Below are 18,734 nucleotides of genomic sequence, written 5' to 3'. Positions count from 1 at the left end.
ATGATTGCTAGTAAAGAAGAAATTTTATTGTTGCTAATATGTGTGCATATGTTTGCTGAAATTGGTAAGGTTTTTTCAATGATCTCTCATTACCGAATGCCCAATCTAAATTTTATTGTCCATTTTCTTAAAAAATCTGAAATGACGTAAAGCAACGGATATAATCTCCACGATGGAAAATTTCCTTAAATAAAAACCCTAAAGGAAATATTATGAAAATGTCCGGACATTTTCTTAATTATAAAGACTCCGACTTGTTTGCATATAGTTCATTCATATCTTTTTTAAAAAATTAGACAATAATCACAATTACATAATAAAAAGATATTCAAATTTATCTTAAGCTATTTTAAAGGAATGTCGTGAGTTATAATTATACAGGGTGTTTCAAAACAACACCGACAACGTTTTGGAGGTGATTTCTGACACCAAAATAAGACAAAAATTGTAGACCAACCTGAGTGCACAAATGCTTCCTTTCAGAGTTGTAGGCTCCAGAAAACATGAAAATATGAACTTTAAAGGTTCATAGTTTCAAAACTAATGGATCTACGGTAGTCGGATCAAGACTTCCCTTAGAAACTATTGTGTGCTCTATTCAAATATCGATGTGTTAGAATCCTGCAATACTTCCGCAACAATTTTTATAGAGGTAGTTGGTGAGTACTTCAAATTATATGGCCGTAGTCAAACTCTCTATAAAAAATATTGCTTGAGTACCTTAGGATTCTGAAACATGTGCTTTTGGATAGGATACACATTAGTTTTTAAGTGGTCTTCACCCGACTACAGTAGGCCCCATAGTATTGGAGCTATGGACCTCCAAAGTTCATTTTTTTTTCATGTTTTCGGCAGCCTATATCTCCGAAAAGAAGCATTTGTGCACCCAGGTTGGTCTGTAGCCCTACTTTTTGTCTTATCTTGGTGTCAGGAATCACCTCCCAAACTTTGTCGGTGTTGTTTTGAAACATACTGTATACTTGGTTATTCTGAATTTATGTACTATGTCTATATCAACATAATCATATAAGGACTTTCAGCCCATTTTTTTCAGCTATATTGAAGAATACCAACTGGGAGCTTGTGAAATGGTTTACCAAACATATTAATTTCAAATTTGTAAAAAAAATAAATTATAATTTTTCCAAAGTTACCAGGAAAAATTAAATTGATAGAAAAACTAATAACAGAAAGAATTGTATGTAGTCTGTGTACGCAGTATTGAATAATATGTATTTTTTTCAGTTTTTCTACTCGCTGTTAATTTTTCTTCCTCTGTATTTAAGATAAAGATTAAATTCAATTTGCTTAACAACTTCTAAGCGCGTTATACATTTTATTTTTGTCTTTTAGAGACATTCCCAAGCTGAATAGAAACACAGATCAGGCCAAGAGTATGATTACTTTGATATCCATCGTCCTGAGAACGATCCGAAGCGATTATAGAAGTGTCTGTAGATAACAAAACCATTATCACAAAGGAGAGGCGAGAACAGAACCGCTTCTCTTCTTCTTCTTCTTCTTCTTCTTCTTCGATATTCGTAACCAACATTGTTACAATAATTGAAGGCTTCATATTTCAAACAAACCGATCAAACATAATGCGACACAATAGACACTCGAGAAAGCCACCTCACTCGATAACTTATTTTCCGCTTCAACTTCATTGCTGTTTTCCACTGCAATAGTCCACTTTTTATTTAGATATCATATGCTACACTCATCACAAGTTGCTATTGCTTACGAAAGTGGACAAAGAAAGTTGAGTGACAAATATAGCAAGTGGGGGAAAATATAATGATTTACGTACAGTACGTTATAACTGTATTCCAGTCTATCAGATTTTGTTGTGTTATGGTCTATATTAGTAACTATGTGATTTAACAAGAGGTAGCTATATAAACTCCACATTGTTTTCGACCAAAAGCACAAGAAAAAAGTGAAAGCGGTTCTTCCAGATCGGAACAGTTCTCTTCAGCACTATATGAAGGAAATTGAAAGTAATGTCATAAATAATAATGTAATAATATTCAACTTGGATATCAAATTTCACTGTTAGTTTTCTTGGCTTGTAGATATGTTTAACTTACATGTGTTTTCGTGAAAATCCAAACTTTCAAGATACGAATATGTCTCTCCTCGATTTTCGTAAATAACTATAAAGATGATCTTAAATCTTCCAAATAAGTGCAGACAATGATCAATAAAGTTCATATTTGACTTTTTGAGAATGTGCTGACCCTAATTGATATATCACATGACTACCGTTCCATTTCAAAAATATCACAGATTTCAAAATGGCGAATTTCAAGATGGCGGCGGAGGTTCGTGATCTACTCTGCCCATTCTTCTTTTGCCAATATGTGAAACTACCATCGTTTACATTGTCTATCTTTCACTATTTTTACGATTCAACAGTTTATTTAATGTATTTCAATAACATAGCATAGCCCTTCTCCCACTAACTTTGACCCCCTTCCCCTCCGTTTCTTATGGCGCTCAGCCGCTATAATTTTGCACATACACATATTTTCACATCCTCTATCAGGTGCACTATGTCTCATCCCACAACTCGCTTCGTCAATTTCGACCCTTTACTTGTAAGACGTTCGGCTATTGTCCTTGAAGTCAGGAGTCAAAGTGGATCTGAAAAGGTAGAGGGACTGTAGGTAGCGACATGACGTCACGCCGTCCCCCTGCGTATCTTTTCCCATTGTAATTGTTTAGGAACTGGGTAACATCGTGCATATTTTTGGAGGTGGAGGGACATTGTTCTACGCGTTCCCTCTCACTTTTACCCCTGCTTGAAATACCTATGTTCGTGTTTCTGTCAGATTTGATTAAATAGAATTCGGAATAGTAATGGATTAGGAAACAGCAAAGAGAACAGTCTAGTTTGGATCGAACATTTGAAATAAAAGCAGAAATTGTGTTTGCTTTTGGTAAATGAATTTTGTGTATTATGTCTGTTTTTTTTTTTTTTTTTTTTCATTAGTATTTCAGAACGGACAAAAATATGAATATGATATAAATTTGTTTTGTTAAACTATGAAGAAGTCCTAGCCGAACCAATGTATTATTTATGTAGTCTAAATTATAATTTATATGCGAATATGCATTCGTCTAATATACATTAGTAAGATTTTAATTTTTGAAATCAAGTGTGTACACTATTGAGCGTACAAGTATTATTATCAAATTCTCATTTACCTCTACTCGATATTACTTCTACTTGTTTACGACTTGCTGTGTCATATTTGTCACTGTGTTACGTTTATTATTATTGTTATTGATCGCTTAATAAATTGAAAGTTAACACCCCTTTCCAGCACCAGGGGCTTAATTTAAAGTTCAATCCGAAACAGTACTTGAGTTTTAATACAAGATCAGCACCCTCATCAGAAATTGATAACATACACGGCTTGTTATAATTGTTTAATTCATTTATACAAAAGCCAGTGGCGTAACTAAAGGTTTGGGGGCCTCCCCGCAGACAGCGTGGAGTGGAGCCCCTTCTCCATGTCTAACTTCACGATTTGGGGGCCCCTGATGGCTTGAGGCCCCACCGCAATGCGGGGTCTGTGGGTCCTTATTTATGCCCCTGACAAAAGCTATAATTTGCCATTTCAAGATGAGGTCTATAACAAGACACAAATAAAATGATCTATTTGTTAAAAAAAAAAAAGTACTGCTTGATTTCATGTTAGGGATCAGCATATAATGACAGAATAGAGGATGAACTTAATACTTTGTCTTCAGCTATAACATTTTAAATTCGCAATTGGTATGATATTCATTCCTAATAGATTTTTTTTTCAATTGGCAAGGTAGGTATTCAGAGAAATGTTCTCAATCTACGGATTAACTTAATATCACGCAAGAAGAAAGGAACTTATCCTTGTACAGTGTTTGAACGCACGAACATTGCATTCGCATGTTATTCACCGAAAACATATTACTATTTTTTCCGCTATCTGGAACCTCCTTTTAACGTTTTTTCAACCTCTTTGCTTCTTTTTGCTTCATATTTGCTTTTGCTTGGAGTCAGATACAACTGAGTTGGCGAAAATTGGAAGTTTCTATGTATGAACATATTTTTCACACTAGCCACAAGCCACATTTTATTTTACGCCGTAATAACTTTGTAAAATAGATTGCAGCTTTGAAATAAGTGGAGTTGAAATGATCATGTATGTTTTTATTGTTATGAATATGCGAAATTGCTGAACGCGGGGGATTTACTTTGCTGAAATTGGGTACCAGCTTTTTGGACTTTATAATCTGTTCGAAAAATATCAGTAATTATAATTAAGTTAGCCTGATACTTTCACTATGCATTCTATAATAATGCTCAATACTCTCGCACTAAGATAAATCACAGTAGCATTATATTCTTTCAGTTACCATGACAAACAACGTTATACTTAATTGAAATACCTTTACGATTCGGCTAAATTAATGTACGAAATGTTTTATATGTGTTTACAATAATATATTAAAATTGGCAATAAATTTGAACGCTTAAGTATTGAGCTATCATAAAACTTCTGTACGGAGAGAATATATTGAATAGATATAATGGAGACACTCAATTAGTATAGAAAAATTATGTTTGTACAAGCTTGTTATAGATACAATAAGTCGTCACTCAATAAGGTGTTGGATAACAATATTAAGCGATTGTACAAGATCATCCTGCATGCTTATGAATTTCTATTATGCATTTTTCCAAGTTTCGCGAGTACGAAACTATTTGTGTTCATTCTTATGGCACAAAGACTGTTATTATAATTATTATGGAATTTGTAGAGAATATCCTGTCAAATTCCAATGGAAAATAAATCGAAAGGAGTTCTAACCATACTTTGGATTTATTGAATTCCCTGAATGTATTTTACTAATTCATATTTCTTTTAGTATAATTAAGTTGCTTATCCATTTAGGATACTATAATTTAAGTCAATAAGATGGGTTCTCCTTTATGTTCAAAAATGGCTTTCCATTTGTAAATTTTTGTGAGTAAGTCTGAGTGGATAGATTGATTTCAGTATGGTTTTCTGTGAAACAAAACTTGAAAATGAGAAAGTTATGTGTGTGAAGATGGGGAAAAAGATATGAAATTAATTCATAATTTAAGAACAAGAAACTTTTTGAAACACTTTTGTCTTTTGAAATATTGCAGAAGAACCATGGATTAGGTTTCCTACATGTCTTTCCATTTAGCTTTAGAGATTTGTTTTCCAGCTTTTAGATGTAAGTACACTATCTGATACATTAACTGTTCTGAGAAAGAAATTAAAGGAATTTAAGAAGAAAAAGAATATATTGCTGACAAAAAACATTATTTATCATCATTATTGTTTTTATAGGTGACTTATTTAGTTGCCACGCCGTTGATAATCCAAGTGAACAATCGGAAATAGCTCTGCTGAAGAATTATGGACCAGATATACCTGAAAAGACACTGAAAATACTGGTGAAGGCTTTCGGCGAATTAAGAGATCTTGCCGACCAAGGACTTATATCTTACCCGTATTCCACACGTGAAGTTGTTAATATTGTTAAACATCTTCAGGTAGGCCACTAAGATACATCTATTCTGTAATGCTAAGATTCGTACTGTCTATAACGTTGTAACTTTTGACGAAGATCTCCATTAACACTTTCACACTATTTGCCACCAAAGCTTGGAATGACACCCCTAAAAGCATCAGAAACTCTACTCTGGCTCAGTGTTGACTTTTAAACGTCGGCTTAAAGAATATCTTTCTAATGAAGGTCTTCAGTAAACAAAAACAAAAAAAAAAACAACAAAAAAAGTTGTTACACACGAAAGTATTCCTTGTTCGTTTTTCTTTTTTTCTCTCTTTGTATTTCTTCTTATTTTCTTTTCTATTCCTTTCTGATACATGTGCATGTATGTATATATTATACACAATCACTTCAGTATGCCCATCATTTTATCTATACATATTCAATCAAAGGAATGTATTTTATATGTTATATATAATCAAGATTGATTTCTTTGTTTCTCCCTCCTTGTATAGTTTAACATGTCTTCAGCATTGTCGCTTGTTTATTTTAGTGTTTATTTTATATGTAATAAGTTTCATTTTCACTTTTCATGTTTTATTTTCTTTGTATTGTTCTGTATGTTTGTAACTCTTTAACGTTGCCTAAGTGTGTATATCCTTTTTATTGTCGTTAAAAAAACTATTATGAGATCCGATTGTAAAAGAAAAAAGTGTAAATGGTTGAGTGGAAGAAAAGGTTATGCCTTAACTCCGCCATTTTAAATAATAAATAAATAAATAAAAACACTTCAAAATTTATCATTATAGTTATTTTTAACAGTAATTTGTAATATATTTAAATGCAAGCCTAACAGATGCATAACGAGACAGGTAACACATTTGTACTTTATAAGATAGAACGCCTGATTTTGAATCCTATCATTACGACCATTTTTTTTTTTTTTTTTTTTTTTTTGATAGAGTTCAATTTCATGTGAAGAGTTTTTCTTGAGAAAAGTTATAGGCATAATCGATTTCTGAAAATTCATTACCGAAGAAAAAGAAAATTCAACCCTAAATGTTACTACTATCACATGTTTATTTTGAATACTTGAATATAAAGCACGAAATGTGTACTTTCTTTCATGTGTTTTGGGAGAAAGATCGGATTTTTGGACCACAAAATAGGAATATATCATTGTATAATTTCACTGTAACATAAGGTGATGTGGCAAAAACTTTGATGACCGCTGTGACCTGCATGTGCATTTACTATAATACGTACAATATTTAAAAAAAAAAAAAACTAACTTTGTACAGAAGTGAAATGCTGTATGTAGGTAGATGATTTACCGTTTTCTGCATATTAACCTAGACTGTTCGGTCGAATTTAAAATAGTGATCAAGAAACAGTTTATAACACTTTTTTCTTTCTTAAATATTAGGTGTGGTGGACAAACACTGTGTACATGGTTTTCCTGTTTTGTCCACTTTCGCCATTGAACCATTATCAGCCAGTTCATAACCACCGTCTTCTATGTCCTAGGTTCATAATCCTCCGATGTTAAACTGAAAAAGATAAAAAGCATTAGCATATATTTTTTTAAATATTTCCTTCGCACTACATCAATTCCTTTACGAAGATTCAGCGGTAATTCAGAACAAGAAAGACCATCTTTGCCGAAATTATCGTACTAGAGTAGCCGGGCTAATAGTATCTAGAAGGAAGGCAATAGTACTTGAAATAATCAAGTTAGCATAAATTCTGGTGATTGTTATGGCAACTCTGACATTTTCCCCTAGAGTAATTTTACGGTTGAGATACTATGCAATGGAAAGCAACGAGAAACTATAATTCTATTTTCCCATATTCGCCCACGAAAGAATGGAGCAATATATACAGTGACCTTTCTCAGATGAGAATATCTTCCATTCGGATCTATGGGAAGGGGACTATTTCAGAAAGACTATTGAACGAGAGGATAATAATGTGGGAGAAGATTAGAAGCAATTTCAAATAATATTAGAATAATGAGAATATATACATGTAACGCGTGTGCTTTGCTTAGAAAAGAAATTAAATAATGTTGATGTGATATTAGTTAGTTAAAGGGAAAGTAATGGGCAGTGGACAAGTGAAAAATATATTTTACTGAGGTAATACGGCTAGTCGTAACGACATTCGATTCGGAAATTCTGGGTAGACCCGAAAGAGAAAGTAATGATAGTTTAATTTACTGATAATACGGTTATAATGTACAGATTTTAGAGAAAGAAAAGGATCTAATAATGATACGGACATACACTCCGTCCGCTGTGCAGATAACTAAAGAAGTAGAAGAATGTTATGCGAATATAGCAGAAATCATTGGAAGAAGAAAAAGGTTAAATCCTTAATTGTAATGGAAGATTTTAATGAAGTTATAAGAGAAGGGAAGAAAGGTAGTGTCGTAGATAAATAGAATGAAAGAGGAGAGAAATTAATCAATTTCTGAAGACAGTTTCCAATAGTTGCCGAGGATGTAAAATAGATTAAGCTATATTTCATGAACTATATTGTAAAAAGCCTAAAGAATGGAAACGTTCTTCCCCGGAGCCGACATTTTCTTTGATAACTTTGTAGATAACTTTGTTAGCCGAGGTAGATGTCCAATTAAAAAATGTAGCCAGAAGAAAAGTTGACAACAAGAAACCGGATGATCAAAATTTGAAAAATGAATAGATGAGAGATAGCTTAACACAAAATTTCGAAGAATAGAATTCAAATGCGGAAAGTATGCGCAGATGTTAACGAGCTGTGGGAGCATGTTAAACTTTGCATTCATCAGACGGCAGAAGAACTAGTAGGGATCATGAACAGGAAACGGATAAGAAATTGTGTAATGCTAAACAGATATTGGAGAAAATAAGGGAAACAAACATATGGATATTAGAAAAGAGTAAACGTTTAATTTAGAAAAGAGTAAACGTTGTACAGAAATCTAAACAACGAATTACGGAGGAAAACGAACAGATGAAAGGAAGGATTTAACAAAAGAAAATGTAAGTATATACAAGAGTCATGATCAAGTAAGGAATACAAGGAATTATGCAAAAAGGAAAAATCTCGACTTTCGGAGAAAACGTAGGTATTAGAGTGGCAGTAGAAAACAAGAACGGGAAAGTAGCAAATTAAATAAAGTTTAATGCAGAAGAAAAAAATGTATATTAAGGACGTGTATCAGAATAGGGATAAGTGTTCACAAGTAGTAACACGTAGTCTAGATGTTGTAGAAGAAAATACAGTAAGTGAGGAAGATGAAGACTTTACGATACTTCAAGACGAGTTGTATAAGCCAGATCTGAGGTAAGGAGGAAAATGCAACCAAGGTAAATAATATATCAATCGAATTCACTAAGAATATGGAGGTGGATATGTCAAAAAAAGAATTGTTCTGAAGTTGTAATGAAATATTTAAAACGGAAGAGTGTCCATAAGAAAACGGTTGCATTATTATCGAAAACATGAAGTATGTAAAAACAAATACATGAATGGAAAGCAGAGCATTACTGGAGAAAGGAAGTTCAAGCTTCATAATTTGTGGCAAATGACCTGGTAGTAATAAAAGAATACTGGAAGAATGGCTATAATTATGATGTTTAAAGTATATTAAGTGTGTAAGTATTTATTTCAGAGTCTGGCTATTTGATTATTATTATTCTATGCATTAATGAAACTCATTATTTTAGATTTGAGGAGTATAAGTAATGCCGTTATAAGATTTTCGGACCAAATATTTTCCATGTAAAATTCATAGATTTTGTCATTTTCAGCGCAACCCCAATAAACATTTCAGTGCATAATACCACCCATACATACCATATAACCACTTTAATGCACAATACACCACACATAACATATAATCATTTCAGTGCAAAATATCAACACACAACTATTTTAGTGCACAACTATTTGAGCAGGTGTTTTACGTATTCCACAAGATGTAAGAGTAATGATCATACCGCACATCGCATAGATCTGTATGATCTATAAATTATAAGAGCATATTTAAAACCATGACGATTTTATCTAATTACTTATACTACTTTTATCTAAACTTGGACCTAATCATATTTATTTAATTATTCTATTCTCTGCATTAATTTATCCTGTCTCTTTTTATTGCAGTCATTCTGTAATTTTCTTAACTTCGTTATGAATCCTTCTTTCTTTAAAACTATTTCGTTCCCAAGCTAGGGTGTATATTTCATCTTTTGTTACGAGCTCCTTCGTGGCTTGCGGTTAGCGGGAATGCATGTGGTGGGAGACCCGGGTTCGATTCCTGGCGGGAGCTCATGTGGTTCGGATTCCACGTTAATCAGTAGGTCCGTGTCTCATATAGCCTTGCTGATGAATGGGACGTTAATCTCAACTTAATTTCATCTTTTAATATATATCTTTTATCACCGCAATGCATAATTCTAATTTATTTTCTGCCACTGAGTATATGTTATACATTTTACTTCCGTTAGTATTTTGTACATTTTTTTAATCTTCCAAAACACGATCTTGTAATATTTGAAAGTTATTTTTGATTTAACAATGTTTGATTTTATTTATTTCGCTTTTCTTATTTGATTTTTCTTTTTCTTTACATCTGTTATCGTCTTTAACTCATGTTTTCTTAATGGGATATGTTTTCTCATTTAAGAATTACAACCTTCTGTATTATAAGATCTTTAAGTTCACCTTTACATTTTCATAATACTTTCATGTTAATTAACTGTAAACCATATTTGGTATCTTCTCCATAATCAGAAGTGTCTAAATGCTCATACATATTACATATCTTTCATATTGTATCTTCTGTTCCTATATGCGCAATAACAAAATCAGTACTCCTCATTAACAACATAATCTGCGTAGTATACATCAGAACCAATCATTGTACCTTTACACCTATTCAATAACTGTCAATATCTCAATGTGTCATTCTTATATAATTCATAACTAACTAACTAACTAACTCTATGGCCTATGGAACCTGGAGGTTCAATGCCGCGTTCACAAAAGTTTTCCACTGACTTCTATTCTTAGCTAACTACATCCAGTTTCTACTTTGTATTCCAATCTCTGCGAGATCCATCTTAATATTGCCCTCCCATCTGCGCCTAGGTCTTCCTACTGATCGTTTTCCGATTGGTCTTCCAGTCAAGACTTTGAAAGCGTTTCTACTTTCTTCCATTCTAGCTACATGACCCGCCCACCTAAGCCTCCTAGACTTCACGACCCTAACAATGTTGGGTGAACCATATAAATTATGTAGTTCCTCGTTATGAAGTTTCCGCCATTCCCCATTCCCGTTCCTCTTGGGTCCGAATATTCGTCTCAGGATCTTGTTCTCAAATACTTTCAGTCTATGTTCTTCCCTCAGAGTAAGTGACCATGTTTCACAGCCATACAGAACAACAGGCATGATTATCGTTTTATATATTTTAAGCTTCAAATTCCTCGACAGAATTCGCGACGACAAGAGATTTTGAACCGAATAGTAACACGAATTCCCTGCTTTTAGTCGACATTTAATTTCTCCGTGAATGTGATTTTCGTCTGTTAATATTGATCCTAGATATTTGAAACTATCCACTTTATCAAAAGTATTATTTAATATTTTAACGCGTCCATAATTTGCTGTATTTCGGTCCCGGCGCACTTCCATGTGTTTAGTTTTCTCTGCATTTACTTCTAAACCCATGTCCCTGCAAGCGTTTAATAAGATCTCTGCATTTTTTTCTATTGTTCTCCTATCATCCCCTATCAAATTTACATCATCAGCATATGCCATAACCTGATGAATACCGTTCAACTGTAGGCCCTGGTTGCTATCTTTGATTTTCCTTATAGCGTATTCCAGAACGAAGTTAAATAATAATGGTGACAACGCATCTCCTTGCTTCAGGCCAGTTTGGACGTGAAAGCTCATGGACAGAAATCTTCCTACCCGGACTTTACTTTGGGATTCATTTAAACATATCTTAATTAATCTAATTAGCTTTCTCGGTATTCCAAGTTCTGTAAGAACGTTGTATAATGTTTCTCTCCTAACCGAGTCGTACGCCTTTCTAAAATCAATAAATAGTTGATATACCGGAGTATTGTATTCCCACTTTTTTTCGAGTATTTGGCGAATGGTAAATATTTGGTCGATAGTTGATCGATTTCGTCTAAATCCACACTGATAATCTCCAATAATTTCATCTGCGTATGGGGTCAGTCTTGCTAATAAAATATTTGATAGGATTTTATAGGACGTTGACAGAAGAGAAATGCCTCGATAATTATTACAGTCAGTTTTGTCGCCTTTCTTGTGAATTGGAACAATGATTGATTCTTTCCACTCTTGTGGCAATTCTTCCTTGCTCCAGATAAGGAGAATGAGTTTGTGTATCTTGTTCCACAATTTTTTGCCTCCAGCTAAAATTAACTCAGCCGGAATTTCATCTACACCCGGAGATTTGTGTTTCTTTAATTTCTTTATAGCGGTTTCTACTTCTATTCGGTTGGGTTCTGGAATATACGGTTCTGCGGTGTGTATCTCCTTTTCTCCACGCACACTAGTTTTTGGTTGTGTGTTAAGCAAATCGTCAAAGAAATCTTTCCATCTATTTAAGATGCTATCCGTGTCAGTGAGAACTGTACCGTCAGATGTCTTTAATATATAAGCACAAGGTTGATAGCCTTTCTTAAATTCGTTGATTCCCTTATACATGTCCCGGATGTTTTTATTTTTACTATTATCTTCAAGTTCCTTAATTTTAGCTTTCAGAAAATCGCCTTTCTTTGTTCTAATAGTTTTGGCAGTTTCCCGCCTGATATCTGCGAAATTTTGTGTAGTTATTTCATTCGGGTTTTGTAGCCAGTGAAGTTTAGCCTGTTTTGTCTTCTCTGCTAGTTTTATGCATTCCTGGTCGAACCATGGTTTGTTCCTACGTATTTCCGCGTGTCCCAATTTTTCTTTTGCTGAAATTTTAATGCTATCTCTAATTTCAATCCAGGTATCCTCAACACTAGTGCACTCCGAATCTTCTAAAGCCGGGAATCTATTCGAAACTTCAATCTGGTATTTCTCTCTCACCTGGCTCTCTTCTAATTTCTTTAAATTGAATCTCTCCGTTTTCGGACAATGAATATTACCTTTTTTCAACGATAACCTCTCTCGTATTATCGCTGCTACCAGGTAGTGGTCAGTGTCACAATCAGCCCCTCTAAACGATCGGACATCTATTATACTAGATTGTCTTCTTCTATCTACTAAAACGTGATCAATTTGATTATGTGTTTTCCCGTCTGGTGATGTCCAAGTGTATTTATGTACGTCGCGATGTGGGAATTTTGTACTCTTCACGATTAGGTTTTTGGGTGTTGCAAAGTTCACGAGTCTAACACCGTTGTCATTACTTTCCTTATGAAGACTTTCGTTCCCTATAATCGGTTTGAAAATATCCTATCGTCCTACCTTCGCATTGAAATCCCCTAATAGAATTTTCATATGGTATCGCGGGAGTTGGTCAAATATCCGTTCCACTTCTTCGTAAAAACTGTCTTTTATATCGTCATCCTTATCTTCAGTTGGGGCATGTACATTTAAAACAATAATATCACACCACCGTCCCTTAAGAGTAATAAAAGAAAGTCTGTCAGTAACAAATTCAACCCGTTTAATTGCTGGTAATATACGTTTATGAACGAAAAACCCTGTTCCTAACTGGTGATTTTTATTTCCTTCCCCGTAAAAGAACGTAAAATTTCCGGAATTCACAGATCCGTTTCCTTCCCACCTAACTTCCTGAACTCCTACTACGTCCATCCTGTATTTCTCTAACTCATTCGTTACGGATTTTATCGCGCCTGCCCTATAAAGACTCCTAATATTCCCTGTTCCAAATCTCATGTCCATTTTCTTTTGCTGAGTTCGTGCCAAGTTATCAGTCCTTGTCCGAGGCTTTTGTGAATATTTCTGAACAAGTGCTTTTTTTTTTTTTTTTTTTTTTACAGGATGAGGTTGTTAGCCCTATTCAAACCCCCAAGCTGGAGGACCACTCCTAGTCGGCTGTCCGCGACTGCTTATTCAGTATATTCGCAGCTAACCTCTATATCTAGAGACCTTCTCCTCGATCCGCAACCTGAGGACGCGCCATGCCGTGGTGACAGGAACCCACGTTACACGGTCTTATATAATTCATGCTTTCAATAATTTTAAACTGAATAATAATATTTAGGTTTATCTTACGAAAAATCTTTAACTTACGAAAAATTATGTACTGCCCTAATCGTATACAGTTTTCATGACTTTTACGTGTTTCCCTAGAATTCTCTTTTAACAAAATTTTCCTAGGGTACGTATACCATTTCTTAAATATCTCGTCTTCACATTATCGTTTAAATCAATACTAGTTGCTCCTGCAAACATTCAACTCACTGTACACCATAGCTAAAATTCGCTCTTAATTAAAAGTTCTAATTTTTTTCATTTATCTTTTTTGGAGTTTTTCTACCAACTAACGTGCGGTTACACAAATATCAATGTTCAAATCTGAAGAGGGTTACATGCTAATGATGGTACATTTCATGTGTATATGCAGTAAATAGTGTTAAATGCACTGTCCTAAAGATAAAGGTAACATTTGTTTGTAGTTTCATACCATGTTCGTGTTGCTAAGTTAATAAAATTTATTGTGCTTGAAATGGAATAAATACTTGTGGATTTTATATAAGCAATTAGACTCTTCTTTACATTTAATATGTTACTTGTTTTAACAACAAACAGCAGAGCACGTTCGTGCCATTTTCAAACAAAGGCACATAGGCGCCGAACTTAGCGAAGCGGCTACTGGCGTTACTCACAGACTGAGACGTATCTCTTTTATAATAAAAATTCTTTATAGTAAGAAACTTTAACAACTATTCGGTGGTCATTCTTCTTTCCATCGTAAAAACCCTTTCTTCTAAGACTAAGAATTTAAGAGAATTCAAGTCCCTTGTGACTATATAGTTAGTTTACGCGTCTTCGGTACGGAAGACTCAGGCTTGGTTCCCAGCGAGAATTCATGTGCTTCGGATTCTACGTTAAACCATAAGTTCATGTTCATTCATTGCTGCAAGGGAACTAAACCCAAATCCAAGAAACTATAAAAAGACTCATTTGAATTTTTGAAAAAGTAAACTTAAAGAAGATGTGCACAATTTCGTAACGCTAATCTTGGAACGCTAACTGTAATATCCTGAACATTAAAATGGCAAATATAATGATTGCATTAGATAGACTGATAATGTTGGTATTTATGATAAAAATATTTGTTCCATATACCAAACTTAATGGCTTTCAAACACGAAAAGCGAAACCTTTGCAAGTGAAAAAATTGCCAGACAGGGTACAGCAATGAGACCAGTTTACTACAATATTGTGTGCAAGCGGATAATTTAATTAACGAAAGGAAATGAAGTTTCCTGCAAGAATATTTTATAATTGAGCCAGTATCTACAAATAAAATTGACAGCTTTCACCCAATGTTATTACACATAGATTACATATATTACAAGAAAGATTGCATACGGATTTATTCACTCACTGCAGGGACTATTATATTATTATTATTATTATTATTATTATTATTATTATTATTATTATTATTATTATTATTATTATTATTATTATTATTATACCTCGTATAGTTTACGAGAAATTGAAAGCGGAACTTTGTTATGGTGCATGAATATTCGCTATCTTCCTTTCGAATCGACACACGGTTTTCATCAAACTCACCTGCCTACACTGGAAGTAAGTCGTAAGGTCATCAGGTAGACTGGTAGATGCACTGCTTCCGGTTGCGCCCGTGCACATGTCAGTTGGTTGACGAGAGTGGAGGTAATAGTTAAAATGAATTAGCAGTAGTGTCCCATAGTAAAACGGGAGTAGGAAATCGATAAAGACAAATATTCATACATAAAGGAATACATCTTCAGATAAATGAAGGAGAGAGTAAGAAGAATGAAGCGAAATGATCTGGCGGAATAGAGTAGAGAATATGAGACAGATAAGCAGAAAGATGGTCAGAGAAGGAGGGATGTACAGGTGCACATATTATTATTATTATTATTATTATTATTATTATTATTATTATTATTATTATTATTATTATTATTATTATTATTATTATTATTATTATTATTATTATTAAGTATTCTGCCTTTCGGCAGGTCCTGGGACTAGTGATGATTTTTTACTTTTATTTTCAATTTTTAGATTTGGGCCTGCAAATGTTTCTTCCACTTTTCTCGATCTTCAGCTTTCTCTTTGAACTCCCAATATTTTCTCCTATCTTCCAAATCATCGATCAGCTGTGTTCTTCTTCTTCCTATTCCTCGCTTCCCTTCCATCTTTCCTTTTATGGCGATGTGAAGAAGACAATTTCTTCGCAAGATGTGTCCAATTCAATTGGCCTTTCTACGAAGGATAGTGGCTAAAAGTGTCCTTTTTTCTCCCATCCGTTTTAAAACATCTTCGTTTGTTGCTTTCTCTGTCCATTTTATCTTCTCCATCTTCCTCCAATACCACATTTCGAAGCTCTCTAAATATTTCTTCTTTAACTTCCGTAATGTCCAAGTCTTTGAACCATACAGTCCAATGCTCCATATATAGCACTTGACCGACTTCTTCCTAAGTCCAATATTGAGCCTACTAGTTAAGAGTGATCTTGTCTTTCTTGTTGAATGCTTCTTTAGCCATGGCAATTCTCGATCTGATCTCTTTGGTGCAGTAAGTGTCTCTCGTCAAAATACTTCCCAGATATTTGAAATTATCCAGCTCTTCAAGTTCTCTTTGTTCTATTCTGATCCGTAAGGCCGTGTTTCCACGGGATATTCTCATGACTTTCGAATTTTCGATGTAAATTTCCATTCCATACAGTTTACCAGTGTCAACTATTTTTTCAATCATCTCCTGTAGTCCTCCTTCGGTTTTAGCTATTATAGCCGTATCATCTGCACTAACATAAATGCGTGCGTTGTGCATATCCTGTCTTTTCCTGCCCTGACCTTATGGTACCTATTCCATTCTCTTTTCTACTTTCTTGACCTGTTTTCCTGCCAAAGATTTAGAGGCTCCCTGTTTTCTGCTCGGTTCACTGTACCTGTATTCCCTCCTGACCACCATTTACTTAAATATATGCACAGTTCCTGGACCCAAATAATACGACTGTACTGCAAGTAACGGAGAAATTCAGCCTGTGTCGAAAATCACAGTCTGCCGCAAATTACATACATGAGCAAACAGTCTAGTTGCACGAGCGAAACCGCTAATATGTGACCATAACGCTTTAGCATGACACCAGTGGTGCCACGAACATGCAACATGCAGGGCCGGTTCTAGACAGTTCTTAAGTGTAAGCAAAAATATTCCGGCGCCTTCACCTAAATGATAAAAGAGTAGAAAGTTGAAATGGATACAAATTCTTCAAATAATCGTTACAATTGCAAATTTCTTCAATATCTGTATTCCCCCTGTGAATATTAACGAAAAATGGCGAAATTATAAGTAATTGATTGTGGATGAATATTGAATAATGTTCCAGTTTTAATAATTAATAACATTTTTTTTTATTATTAAATACGCACAAGACACAACTAAGATATACAGTGTGTTTCAAAACAACACCGATAACGTTTGGGAGGTGATTCCGGACACCAAGATAAGACCAAAAGTGTAGACCAACCTAAGTGCACAAATGCTCCCTTTCAGTGTTATAGGCTGCCGAAAACATGAAAAAAATGAACTTTAAAGGTTCATAGCTCCAATACTATAGGATCAACCGTAGTCGGGTCAACACTTCACTTACAAACAAGTACGTTTCCTAAGCAAATATCCAAGTTTCAGAATCCTGCGGTACTTCCGCAACAATTTTGTAGAGGTAGTTCGTGGGTACTTCAGATTATATGCCCGTAGCCAAACTTCCTTTACAAAAATTGTTGCGTGAGTATCGTAAGATTCTGAAACATGTATTTCTGGATAGCGTACATATTCGTTCCTAAGTAAAGTCTTGACCCGACTACGGTAGGTTCCACCTTTAAACTTCATTTTTTCATACTTTCGGCAGCCTGTAAGTCCGAAAGGAAGCATTTGTGCACCCAGGTTGGTTTATACTTTTCGTCTTATCTTGGTGTCAGGAATCACTTCCCAAACTTTGTCGGTGTTGTTTTGAAACATCCTGTATACATAAGATGTATTTTGACAAGTACTATTGAAACATAAACGCCGAAACAGAATAAAACTCATGAGCTTCAAGTCTAACATTAACACAGGTTTGATTTTGACAGAAGTATGCTCTTATGCTCCATTAAAAGCATATTTACATAGTACCTAGTGATATGATTTATGGCAATGAGCTTAATTTCTCGTTTTCTTTGTTACTGAAAAGTTCATGTTATAAAGACACTTTTGTGGGTTTCAATTCGGCGAAACCTCTTATTATTGCATTCGTATTCATGTCAATATGTATGTCATTTTCAATGGCCAATAAAGCTAGTCCATTTAATCGTTTTTGAGATATACAACTTGATCTGAAATAATTCTTTATTAATTTTAGGTAAACTTGTTTAATACACAACAAATGACAAAAGTGTGTGCCTTAATCGATATTTAATTTGTCTTCGATCCACCTCAAAATCAGATCTCCCACGCAAAATTTCTTTTCTGCCCCCTTAGGCCTATAAAACAATTACGTCCTTTCATGTCTCTTTCCAACATAGACGTTCGATATCAAGCAATGAGTAACAGTGTAAACACAAGCACTGACGGCAAGATTTCTCTTTTGGGTCCTTAGATTTTTCGGAGTAACCTTCAAAATGCAAATAATTTTGTATATTTGCCCCTTGAAACTGTGTGCTAATTTTCATAAACAATTAAAAGTTCTAGGGATCCAGACTCGGGCAACCTCCGTCGGTTCATCTCTGAACACAAGTAACTAATAACGAAAACTCTTTTTTGTATTAGGACTATTACCAAATGTTTAAAAATATTAAATCTTAAATTTAATCTTAAATTTAATACGAGAGAATGGATTGATAATGATCGTTACACTGTCATAATAATGACCATTTGTATACGCTGCTGTGTTTGACAATTAGAGTTCTTAAAAAAAATATACTTATAATTGTAATGATCTTTCGATTATAGTTCCCTTTCG

The 18,734-nt window shown here is 34.2% G+C and overlaps 1 protein-coding gene across 3 annotated transcripts in view; it reads left to right on the top strand.

Moving 5' to 3' along the window:
- The window catches only part of c12.2 (von Willebrand factor A domain-containing protein c12.2), a 1,756,568-nt gene that overhangs the window by 1,476,188 nt on the left and 261,646 nt on the right, over window positions 1-18,734 (top strand). For all 3 annotated transcript variants that reach the window (XM_081733805.1, XM_081733806.1, XM_081733807.1), the window contains exon 18: window positions 5,370-5,575. In XM_081733805.1, the coding sequence (XP_081589931.1) occupies window positions 5,370-5,575 (206 nt within the window). The remainder of the gene's footprint in view (window positions 1-5,369; window positions 5,576-18,734) is intronic.

This window comes from Thermobia domestica, chromosome 12 (genome assembly GCF_964235325.1).
Source record: "Thermobia domestica chromosome 12, izTheDome1.hap1.1, whole genome shotgun sequence".
Lineage (NCBI taxonomy): Eukaryota > Metazoa > Arthropoda > Insecta > Zygentoma > Lepismatidae > Thermobia > Thermobia domestica.
The sequence above is the reverse complement of the archived record's forward strand: the minus strand, read 5'-3'. Positions and strand labels throughout refer to the sequence as shown.